This window comes from Chinchilla lanigera, unplaced genomic scaffold (assembly GCF_000276665.1).
Source record: "Chinchilla lanigera isolate Chin_1 unplaced genomic scaffold, ChiLan1.0 scaffold00021, whole genome shotgun sequence".
Taxonomy (NCBI): Eukaryota; Metazoa; Chordata; class Mammalia; order Rodentia; family Chinchillidae; genus Chinchilla; species Chinchilla lanigera.
The window spans coordinates 29,069,932-29,082,182 of record NW_004955422.1 but is presented as its reverse complement, the minus strand read 5'-3'; the positions used below and the strand labels follow the sequence as shown (position 1 = coordinate 29,082,182).

Sequence of the window (12,251 nt, the reverse complement as noted above, 5' to 3'; positions counted from 1 at the left end):
TCTCAAGGAGAGTGTTTTAGTGTCTTCTTGTGATTTTCTCTTCATCTCCCTGGTGACTCATGAAGCTGAGGACCTGTTTACAGCAGTGTCTCTGCTCAAGCCTTCTGCAAGGCTGGGACCTGCTGGAAGTCCTTGATGTCCACTAACACGTTGCTTTCAGAGTCAGTGTACACATTTGGCTGCCCTGTGCTACTGTCAAGCCTCAGTCTTTTGCACACCTTCTGGGCACACACAGCTCTGGTCCAGGGTGCACAATGTGGCGGGCAAAGCAGGAGCCCTCAGCATGAGCAGTGGGCAACCTGTGCAGCTGCACCTGCCAGCTCTAACTGCCCTGCATCGTACAGAGACCCTCAGGTGGGCCATGTGCCAGGGGAACAGAGAGAAATGAGAGCTTGCTCTTGCTGGGTGCATTCATGCTGGAGAAAAGGTGACTTCGAGGGACCTATTGATGGCTGCAGATAACCAAAGGGCAATTCTGGTGCCCCAGAATCAGATTTTTTCCTAGAAATCCCTAGAAGCCAGACCAGACTGGCAAACTTTAGCTCAGGACAGGTTAAGCTATGGAAGTTCCATGAGGTCTGAGTTATGGTGATAGTCTATCACCCAGCACACAGTAGGCAGCTAGTATATACCTTTCTGAAGACTGTTTAACGAAGCTATCCTACAACCAAAAGGGCTGATTTGGGCCAGGACAGAGAGTGAGGTCCTGGGGCACTGGAGGTGTGCAAGGCCAGGCAGGTGAGTACTGTAGAAGGGCTGCTGCAGGCTCTTACAGGAGGAAGTAACTAACCTCTTCCATGAGGACCACTCTGCAAGATCCTGAAGATTCTCCCAGCCCCCAGCCTCTGTGAGCTATGAATTATCCATGCCGGGGTTCGGTAAACGCAGACTGATTTCAGTATTAGCCGAAGCAAAACCTAATTAGGAAGGCAAATTGATTTCCAAAAAAAGAATTGGATGATATGTTCTCAGGCCTGTTAGAAATGGTTTTTTAATTGTCTGTTCTTTTGCATTATTCATGCAAATGTATGTCTTTGTGAGCTAAGCCAGGCTCTCACCCCCAGCCCTGTTCATCTCCTACAGCATAGTAGGGGGCATGGAGAGGTGTGGGAGAGGAGCCGGGGCACAGGGGGCCCCAGCAGCCCCCAAGTAAGAGCTGCCTTCCTTGTCCACCCGTCCCAGGTCGCACGGTCTCAGGGCAAGGGCATCTTCCTCTTCCGGAGACTGAAGGACATCATGGACTGGAGGAAGGTGAGCCTGTCTCTCCCACCCTCCCTGAGCCTGTGCCCTGGTCAGGGAAAGGACTCCTCCTTCCTCCCCACAGTGGGGCTCTCTGCAGCCAGATTGCCTGGATTCAAATCCTGACCTTGCCACTCAATAGCTGTGTGACCTTGGGCAGGTTACTGGACCCCTGGTGTCCCAGGAAGTAGAGATAATAACAGTGGCTGCTGAGGATGCAGAGTTAATCACAACGGCCACCGGAACGGTGCCTGGCACTTAGCAGTGCTCAGCACCCCAAGTGCTTTATCTGCCTCCTGCTCTTGGGCCAGGGAGAGGCAGAGGAGAGCTGGTTCCTCCTCTGGGTCCCAGGCTGAGCCCCGGGCAGCTCCCTACCTGCCCCTACCACATCCTCAGGCCCAGACATGTGCAGTGGAAACCATTCAGATCCTGCCTCTGCCATTCAGAGGCTGTGTGTTCTTGGGGAATTAGGTGCATCCCTCTGGACCTTAGCAGTGCCCAGGTGCAGGAGGCACGGGATGACCCAGCTCCTACAAGCTTGCAGTAGGTGCTCCATAAATGCATCTCCCCCGCCACCAACTCCAAGCATCTCATTTCCTCCCATGCCACTGTCAGGGCACCGCCGGCAAGAAGTTCGCCAGCCTGGAGGCCCAGCCTGCCCGAGCCCCTACTGCCACTGTCAATCCCTCCGGCACCCACGTGAGTAAAGGTGGGGTGGCCCAGGTTGCAGGAAGCAAAGGCCTGGCTGCCAAGTAGGGGTGGTGGCTGGTGGGGGTGGGGTCTGGCCTGACAGCCAGGAGGTCTGGGTGCTGGTGTCCTCTCCACTGGGCCCTTGTGCTGGCCCAGCAAGGGAGTGGACCTTGTGTTGGACCTCGGTCCCTCACAAGCTAGCTAGAAGGAGACAGTGGTTAGAGAGGGCTTTGCAGGCTGGAAGTGCTGAGCTCCTGACAGCAAGTGTCTTCCGGGGGGCGGGGGGGAGCTTGTCAGGTGGGCCGGGCAGCACTGTCCAAGACAACCCTTCATGGCAAAGGACGCGGTGTCCATCCATGCTCTCCGATAGGGTGACCAACAGCCACAGCGACACAGAGCACTTGACGTGGCTGCTGAGGGACTGAATTTTAAATTTCACTTCGTCTCTAAAAATTGTGCTAAGCTGTATATAGCATAATCTTTATACTTCACCCTTCTCCAGTGGACCGTCCATGGCACCATGTGTGTCTGCGTTGTTACCATGTGTCTGCAGAACCTTTCTTTGTCAACCCAAACCAAAACTCTGCACCCATTAAACATGAGCGTCCCATTGTCCCCTGCCCCCCTAACATCATATGCTTTCTGCCTGCGTGGATTTGACTTCCCCTATAAGTGGAATCATACAATATTTGCCTTTTGTGTCTTTTTTCACTTAGAATCGTGTCTTCTGGTTTCACCCAACTGTAGCATGTGATTTCATTTGCTTTTGATCAATTTAAATGTAAATAACCACATGTAGCCAGTGACTGCCCTACCAGGCAGCACAGGTCTAGAGATCAATTGCTCAGGCACTGGGCCCAAAGCCTGTGAGTCTTTACCCAAGTTGTACCACTGGCCAGCTGCGTGACCTTGGGCAAGTCATTCCTCCTCTCTGTGCTTTAGTTTCTCATCTGTAAAAGTGAGAATCACATTAATACTTGCCTGAGTGGGAAGATTTAAGGGTTAAATAAGATACCCCGAGCACTGCCCCTAAGACAATGCCTGGCACACGGAAATGCTCCCTGACTGTTAATAATGAGCGTTATCACAAGTAGGACACAAGAAGTTCTGATGACCAAAAAGATGAGCTGCCTGTGGAGAACTACGTAGCCCAGCGCTACATCGAGAACCCCTACTTAATTGGAGGTGAGATGCCTATCTTGGCTCCCGGCCCTCTGACCAGTCCGCCAAGCAGTCTGTCAGCAACGGGCTCTGACAGTGAAAGGAATCACGGGCAGCGATCTGCCCTGCCTCTCCCACCTCCTCGCCACTGCCCACGCAGTTCCCTCGGGCTGGCACGCAGCCTTCTTGATTCACAAATCTTCCCCTTCTTGGAGAACCAAGTTAATCACTCACACATCACGCCACAGACAGGTATAAAGCACCTCCTCTGTGCCAGCCGTGGCCTGGGCCTGCTGCCCACTGCTCTCACAGCACCTGCACCCGGAGGAGCGGACGGCACCGAGCCAGAGGACACGGGGATCAGGCGACCTGATTGACACCTGGGTGGACTGGAGGGAGAGGTGGGAGGGACAAGGCCCAGCGGGACCTGAGTCCCGAAGCCCTGTGTGTCCCCATGCAGGGTCTGCGGACCCAGCTGGGGCAGGTGGTGGGGGCTGTCTTCGGCACAGCGTGGCCCTGTGTCAGTGCCACTTGGCTCCCTGTCACCAGACAACGAGCTTCCCTGGGGGCAGTTCCCATCCTATCTGTGGCTTTTGTTTTTTTGTTTTTTGGGGGTTTTTTTGGTACCAGGAATTGAACTCAGGACCTTGCGCTTACCAGGCAGGCGCTTGTGCCACTGAGTTATATCCCCGGCTCCTATCTGTGGCTTTAAACACCAGTGACTCCAGCTTTATGCCCCCAGCTGAGACCTCGCCCCTGGGCCTCAGATCTCTTGGCAGTCTGCTGGCAGCTCAGCCCGAGCCCCGGCCAGGCCGAACCCCAAGCTGTCCCAGCAGCCCCCTTGTTCTCAGCTTCTCCATCGGTTCCCAGCCCCAGGATGGGGGCTGGTCCTGCGCAGCCAGTTCTTCCGCTCCCACATCCATCTTTGCGGCTCCTGAAGCTGTCTGCGACTCCCTGGCCTCCACCTGATCTCGGCCACGGTTCCCTGCCCTGCACCCCACCGCCCTGGTCCCCTTTGTTCTACACAGAGACCAGAGCATCGCACACCCTGTAGCGGCTTCCCGCAGTTTATCGAATGAACTTCAAAGACTGCACACAGTCTGTCGCTGCCACCCTTGCTCTCCTGCCTCCCCAGCTCCCGTGGCCTGGGCTGGTGGTGCCCTCTGGGCCTCCGTCCTGCCTGAGGGCCCTGTGCCATGCTGGGCTAGGGAGGTACCTTCTCCTGTCATATGTCACCAGGTTTGATACCCCTCGCCCTATTATCTTCTTGTATCATGGTGTGTGTGTGTGTGTGTGTGTGTGTGTGAGAGAGAGAGAGAGAGAGAGAGAGAGAGAGAGAGAGAGGGAGCTCTGTAAAAGGGATTTGTATCCATCCACTGCTGTATCCCTCATCTAGCATGCCGTCTGACATGCAGGCAATATTCGTTACACAAATTAATCCCTTTTTTGCCTAACAGGCCGCAAGTTTGACCTGCGAGTCTACGTGCTGGTGATGTCGGTGAGTCACTGAGGCCGGGGCCCTCCTGCTGCAGGAGGTGGGGAGGGGCTGTTCGGGAGAGCTTGTGTGATTTTGGGAGTTCTCTCTCTGCCTGGGGAAGCCCAGGAGACACAGGGCCTGGGCTGGGGCAGGCAGACGCGCCTAAATCTCACAATCCTGGATGGGCAGCACCTCACTCTGTCCTCCCCACCCCTCTTTCTTCATTCAGTCATCCACGGCAACCACTGTGAACACCAGACTGTCTATTTAGCAGGCTGGCTGTCACCCAGCCCCTCTACCCACCTAGGGAGGGGGCTCTGAGTGCTGTCTCATTTTATAGGTGGGAACAGACTCAGACAGACTGAGTAACTTGCCCAAGGTCACATGGTGGGCAAAACTGGGATTTAAATCCAGACAGCCTGTCCCGAGAGTTCTCCCTCGATTCACCCACTCATTCATTCGTTCATCCATTCATTCATTCATTCATTCATTCATTCATCCAGCAAATATTTAACTCTCCATAGTGCGTGACTCTGTGGTGGGCACGAGGACACTGGGGTGTCTGAGACAGGCTCAGCCGCCACCGCTGGGACTCACATTTGCCAGTGTGTCATGCAGGGTGGTGGAGCCCAGAAGGCCGTTCCCTTTGCCCTTCTGAATCTTCCCCCAGAGAAGGAAGGGACGAAGTCAAAGACAGAGGTTAAGTTGGGTGTGGAGGTGCATATCTATAATTCCAGCACTCTTGGGAGGCTGAGGCAGGAGGATTGTAAGTTTGAGCCCAGCCAGAGCAACTTAACAACTTAGGCAGATCCTGTCTCAACATAAAACCACCAAAATATCTGGGGATGGGATGCAGCTCAGTGAGAAGGCCCTGGGTTCAATCCCTAATACTGGAAAAAAAAAAAAAAAGAAAGAAAGAAAAAAAGAAAGAGAAAGAAAAGACAGGTGTGAGAATGGATCCTGGAAGGATGACCTGGAAAGAAAGCAGAGCATTCCAGGTGGACAGGAAAGCAGGTGCAGAAGCCAGGAGGCACGATGTCCTGTGTGTCCCCCCTCTCTCCCCCCTCTGTTCCCACCTCCATCCACCTCAGTACCTCCCGCTGCGCGCCTGGCTCTACAGGGACGGCTTCGCCCGATTCTCCAACACCCGCTTCACGCTGACCAGCATCGATGACCAGTGTATCCTGGGCTCTGCGGCCGTGACACCGCCCGGTCCGGTCTCCACCAGTCCTGGGGGAGCTGCCTCAGCCTGGCTGTCAGCTGGGCCCTTGTAGGGGTCTGAGCACAGGATGCAACCACCCCAGTCCTTTCCCTCTGGACACAGCCAGTCTTGGGGTGGCAGAGGAGGGTAGCACAGCTCTGCTCAGAGCTGCTGGCCCCAAGCTGCTCTGCTGGGTGATGGCTTGGGTGGCATGGACATTCACATCATGGGTGCAGAGGAGCAGACAGGCTTGGCCCTGGGGAGAATGTTCGCTTCCTTTTATGCCTCTTTCTTTTCAGTGCCCAGTCACTGGCGCACACATCCATTCAAATACAACTCCACTTTCGCTCACCCACATGGCAGAGATCACGGCTTTGCTAACTCGCTGCCTTGGCATCCATGTACTGCTGGTGGGAGTGTAAGTTGATCCATGCCCTTAGCAGGCAATCTGGAAAATATCTATCCAAAGCCAAGCTTTGCACATACCCTCTGCTCTGACAGTTCCTCCTCTGTTATCCTACAGGTATCCCCACAACACGGGAAAAGACAAGCCCAAAGGTTGTTCACTGTTTAACCCTTTTTGTGAGAGGAAGGAAAGTAGAAAATAGGGAGATGAGAAGTGCATTTGTACAGTAGAATACTATGCAGCTACTCAAATGGAATAGAAAAGTTAATTGGAAAAAAGCAGAGTATAGAGCAGAGAAAAGTATGCTTCCATTCATGTTAGAAGTCACATGTCTATGTGTGTTTGCTCATCTGTGTCTAGAGCTCTCTGAAGGTTGGACAGGAACCTGGAAACAGGGCTGGGAGCGCAGCGCAGTAGTGGAGCGCTGGCTTAGCATGTGCCAGGCCCTGCTTCAACCCCAGGACCACAAGAAAAGAAAGAGAAAACCAGAGACAGAAGTTGTGTCTGGGAGGGGAATGAATGAGTGGACAGGGGTGGACAGACGTTTCCTTACACGTACATTTTTGTACTTTTGACCCATATGAGTGTATTATCTACAAATTATACATATCAAAAGAAAAAGGTTTTAAGATTTTGAGGTCTGAGCTTCAGAATAAAATGCTTGGGAGCTAGGCCGGCAGGTCTGGATTACCTGTCCTGGGAGATCATGGTCCCAGGAAAAGAGGGGGAGGGGGGCTGCCAGGCTTCTGTCTGGGAACCAGCTGATGTTTTTAGCCAGCTCACGTCTCTGCCTTCATTTCATGGTCTAGTTCAAGTGAGCGTCCCAGGTATCGATTTGCTCTACCTGCATGGAAGAAAACACTAGGCTTTTCTGAGTACTTTTTATTTTGGTTGCAGGAGGGTACTTGGCATTGAACTCAGGACTTTTGCACTGAGTTACATCTCCAGCTCTTTTTATTTTTTATTTTGAGACAGGATCTTGCTAACTCACTAAGTTGTCCAGACTGTGCTGGAACTTGGCAATTCTCCTGCCTCAGCCTCCCAGAACACCAGGATGACAGGTGTACAGCACCATGCTCGTCTCTGAGTACATTTTACAGTTTATTTCTTTCAACTTCACTAATTTCATTTCCAACATATTTATTTTACTTTGTAATTCTAAGGATTTATCAATGCAAGTCATCAAGTTTAATTTAGTTCTATTTTATTGCCTTGTTTTTTGATTAAAATTAAATATGTAAAAAGGATTGAACAGTGCCCAGCAGAGTGACCCCCAGTAAATGTGGGTGTCCTCCCTCTCTCCCTTACAAGTGTCTGCGCATCTCTGGCCACTGTGGGGGCGCGTTAAACAGCCCAACCCTTTCCCAGGGCCTGTTTCTATTTAATGAGGCTTTGCTCATTCAATATTCACAGCGAGTGAATACATATCATTACCACATCTTCATTTAAATTGTGTTTAATTTTTCAGTATTAAAATATATAGAACACTCCGAAGCTCCAGTGGTGCAACTGGTTAGCAAGCAGTATTTATAAAATATATAGAAAACTCAAAACAACAAAAACAAAACCAAACAAAAATATATAGAAAACTTCAGAAAAGATTATAAACACAGCCCAGTGTATCTACTGTCCATAGTTATCAGAGAATAATATTTTGCCATATTTGCTTCAGATGTTACAACTTCTCAAATAATAATGTAATTTTGAGAACACAAAATAATCAAATATACATGTACCTGACTTTATTATTTATTATATATAATTTGCCCAAAGTAATCAAATGTATATGAATACATACATATATGCATAACACAAAATACAAAAAGATACCAGCAGAAGCCCTGTACATCATGGTGAACGGGTCGCAACAGCTCCAGTCATGCTTGAGGGAGGGTGGAGTGGATTACAGAGCACCTACATGATGCATGGACCTGTTAAGAACAATGAGAGGGTTGAAGTGGAAAAGCAGTGGACACTTTTAAGTGTAAAAAAACCCCAGCAAGGTGCACATTGTTTTATTACCCTGTTTTGCGGTTTTTAAAGGTATGTTTCTGTTTAGGAAAAAGTACAAGCATCATTTAGGAATCTGAAAGTTGCAGAGGATTAGAATCAGGTCAGCAAATGATTCTTTTCAACTTTACATTATGAACTTTTTCTCTAACTGATATGCTCTCCTCTAGTAACAAAAATAAAGCATAGAGGATATTGTTTTCATCATAAAGTTATGTGGCACATGAAATGCAAATCAGGAAACTCAGGAAAGTACAAAAAGAAAAGAACCTCCTTTCTCGAGGCACATCTCTAGAGGTAGCTGCTCACCATTTTTGTGTAGTTCTTTCTGGGCTTGTTTGTAGAGCTTTTTATGTTGTCCATTAATTTTTACACATGGGTGACCTGACCCATCAGTAGAAATATATAACCTTTTCTTCCAATAAACGTCAACTTCCGTATTTTCCTTGTAGACATTTTTTTTTAAGGTATAAAATATTCCATGGAGTGGATTTATGGCTTGGGAGCCCCCTGTGTGGCAGGCACTGGGAAGTGTTCCATTTTTTGCTGCTGTGACATTCAGGGGTGCAAAGGGACAGCTTTTCTGGAAAACTCTTCACTGTATTTAAGATTTTCCCCATGGGTGTGTCACGGAGGAAGGGAACTGAGTGAAGGGTATCTGGCCAGTGCTCTCCAGAAGAGTTCTTTATATTTTTACCCCTCCCTCATTAACATACCCATTTCATTTCAGTGAAATGTACCCAGTGCTGGGGACAGTCATCTTAAACAGCCATTTCTAAGACAATGGGCACATCTAGGTGAAGCACAATCTTGCAATTATTCTGAGTTCTAAATTTTTCAAAATGAAAAAGATGCAGCTCACATGCTGAGGAAGCAGGGTTTCACCTTAGAATTTGTGTGTCTTCCAATTTGCATCCCTCCCCCACTACCTGCCTTTTAAATCGTGTCTCCTCTGTCCCCAGCAGCACTGAGCCTTCCCCCAGACGGTCTCCCCGGTTACATTTCATTTGGGCTCCACAGCTTATTTATTAGAGTGATGACATTTTTATTGCTAGCAACTATTGTGAGCTTTACATGACAAAACTATTACACTGTCACATTTGCATCTTTTCTCTGGTCATGTTTGCCTTTACTTTTTGTCCGGATGCTTTTTACTTTTTACATAGTTGGCTCCATAGTGGTCTGTAGAGCTCCTCCGCCCTGTCTAATGTCATGTCTAAGCTCAGAATTCCTTTTCCCCTAGCGATTTCCCCTCTGGTCAGTTTCACTTCTCTCCAGATCCATTTCGATTGTTTCCTCTTTGTTACTCAACTCATTGGCCCATGATGGCTGGATCCTGGGTCTGTGTGGAGAGGGGAGGCTCTGAGGCTGGCTCTCCAGCCACCTTCTCCTCTCAAAGCCCCCAGGAGGCCCGGCAGGGAGGAGCGGGCAGTGCTGGGCCCCGCTGCTCTGACCATGAGGGAATGATTTCCCCAGTGGAACCTGTGCCTCACTCACCTGAGCACCTGCTCTTCCTACTGTTTTAAATGACAGCTTTACTGGGATATAATTGAGCTTTATATATGATCTCTTTATATAATATCATCATCATAAAAGCAGTACAGGACATTAAACACAAATCAGGGAACTCAAGAACGTACAGAAAAGAAAAGCTTCCTTCTTGCTCCATATTGAGATTTGTGTTGAGCTTTGAGATGCAGTTCATGTACCAGAAATTCACCGTTAAAGTGCGAGACAAAATAACTTGTATCATATTACACAGCTATCGAGAGTTTAGAGCATTTCCATCAACCTCAAGGAAATCCCACACCTGTTTGGTGTCACTCGCCAGAGCCCCCAGGCCCCCTCCCAGCTTAGCAACTACTTTCTGCCTTTATATGTTTGCCAGGGTTGGACATTCATGGAAATGGAACCATGCAGTATGTGGTCTTTTGTGCCTGGCTTCTTTCACTTGGGAGGATGTAAGCTTCCTCCGAGCCGCAGCATGCGGATCAGTGCTTCCTACCTCGTAACTGCCAAATAGCATCCCATGGTGTGGAAGGGTCGCATCTAATGAAGGGGCATATGATTTATTTATCTATTGATGGACACTGGAGTTGTTTCTACTTTTTTTCTATTATGAAATAGGGTTTTGAAAATTTTGTGTACACATTTTTGTGTGGACATGCGTTTTCATTTATCCCAGGCATACACCGAGGAGTGGAATTGCTGGTCACAGGTAATGCTATGCTTACCTTTTGAGGACACGCTAAACTTTTTCCAACGTGCTGCACAAGTTTACATTTCTGCTAGCATTTTGTGAGGGTTCTAATTTCTCTACATCCTCACCAACACCTGTTATTATCTACCCTTTTTATTTCAGCAATTCTAGTGGATGCGAAGTAGTTTTGCTTTGCATATCCCTCCATAGTGCCAAAACCTTTTTGTATGCTTGTTGACTTCAAATCCTACACTCATTTTTAATAGAATTATTTGTCTTTTTATTGTTGAGGTATAAGAATTCCTTGTATATTCTGAATACAGTTCTGTTTCAGATCATTGATTTGTAGATACTTTCTCCCATTCTATGAGCTATCTTTTCACCTTCTTGATAATGTCTTTTAAAACACAAAATTTTAAAATTTTACTAAAGTCCAATGTTTTTTTCTCTTGTTACTGTGCTTTTGGGGAAAGAAAGGAACTCTGCCTAGCCCAAGGTCACAAGGACTTATTCCTATATATTCCTCTACGGATTTTTAGTTTTCCTCTTTGTGTACATCTGTGGTCTATTTGCAGGAGGGTTTTGTCTATGGTGTGAGAAAGGGCTCCCATTTTATTCTTCCACACCTGGATATCCAGGCATCCCTATCCCATTGGTGGAAGACTCCTTCCTCTGCCCCTGAATTGCCTTTTAGTAATAGTATTTATTTATTTTTTTATTTTTTGAGACAGGGTCTTGCTATGCAGTTCAGGCTGGCCTTGAACTCACTATGTAGCCCAACTCACTTGAGCCCTCTGAACTCAAGTCAATCCTCCTGCCTCAGCCTCCCAAGTGCTGGGATTACAAGAGTGTGCCACCACTCCGAGCTTAAATTGTCTTTTAGAAAATCAACTGATCATAAATGTAAGGGCTCCCTTCCTATTTAGTGATTGGTCACATGCTTATTCTTTTGAAATTAGGGCAGAAAACCTCTCAGACAAATGTGAGAGAAAATAAAAGTCTTTGAAAATCTCTAAAGATGACATTCTAGGAAAAAGATGCTTAAAGAGGACACCTACCTTCTCTGAGAGGCTGACACTACCCTGCTGTGTCCAGTATGCCACAAACAAGGAGAAACTGGACTTGAGCCAGTGATGTAAGGCCTCCACTGTCTTGGCTGAGAAATGATAAGTCCTGGAGAAAGTTATGTCTTATGGCCATTTCAGGAGGTTTTGGATCCATTCTGCCCAGTCCTGCAGGGGAGTCTGCATGGCTGTCAATGCCTTCTGTCACCTTCAGCTTTTCACCTGTGAGGTGGGAATTATTTGGGGAACACATGCGATGATGTGTATGACTGTTGTCTGGGAGCTGCAAATTGTTGCTGGTATAACTGGAGAGTGATGACAGTGACAGTGCCAAAAGGCAGACTCTCAGGGTCTTGTAAGGTCACCCCAGCCCTCCACCCATGCTGGACCCCCTTCTCCAGGGTTCCCATAGAATGGCTCCTCAGTCCGAACCCCTGCGTCGAGGAGGCACTCAGCGTGTCCTGAGGCAGCTATTGCATATTTGGCTAGAAAGTTTTTTCTTTGCTTGAGTTGAAATACCATAATATAACATCAGCTATGCCAGGCACTGTAAGTGTCACTTTCATACAGTATTTGATTCTTCAAATAATCCTGTGAAGCCAAAGCACTGTTGTGTTCCCCCATTTACGAGGTAGAAGAACAGGCTCAGAGAGGTTAAGCAGTTTGCTCAGCGGCTCACAGCCACTCAGATGCAGGCAGATGCGAGCCTAGACCTGACTGACTCCAAGACCCCATGTGGGAACTTTGAGCTGTTTTGCAGCTTTCATGTCATTCCCAGGCAAGAGTCGCAGTGCCATCCCCAG

The 12,251-nt window shown here is 48.5% G+C and overlaps 1 protein-coding gene and 1 long non-coding RNA gene across 3 annotated transcripts in view; one reads left to right on the top strand and one right to left on the bottom strand.

Annotated features, from left to right (window-relative positions):
- Ttll9 (tubulin tyrosine ligase-like family member 9) overlaps positions 1-12,251 on the top strand; it is a 43,874-nt gene that overhangs the window by 23,014 nt on the left and 8,609 nt on the right. For both annotated transcript variants that reach the window (XM_005384883.2, XM_005384882.2), the window contains 5 exons: positions 1,183-1,251; positions 1,855-1,938; positions 3,024-3,114; positions 4,548-4,588; positions 5,659-5,746. In XM_005384883.2, coding sequence (XP_005384940.1) covers positions 1,183-1,251; positions 1,855-1,938; positions 3,024-3,114; positions 4,548-4,588; positions 5,659-5,746 — 373 coding nt within the window. The remainder of the gene's footprint in view (positions 1-1,182; positions 1,252-1,854; positions 1,939-3,023; positions 3,115-4,547; positions 4,589-5,658; positions 5,747-12,251) is intronic.
- On the bottom strand, positions 7,615-12,220 carry LOC102012550. Its single transcript, XR_260929.1, has 2 exons — positions 11,443-12,220; positions 7,615-8,105 (listed from the first exon to the last, which is right to left on the bottom strand). It is a non-coding gene; the product is annotated as an uncharacterized LOC102012550 (long non-coding RNA).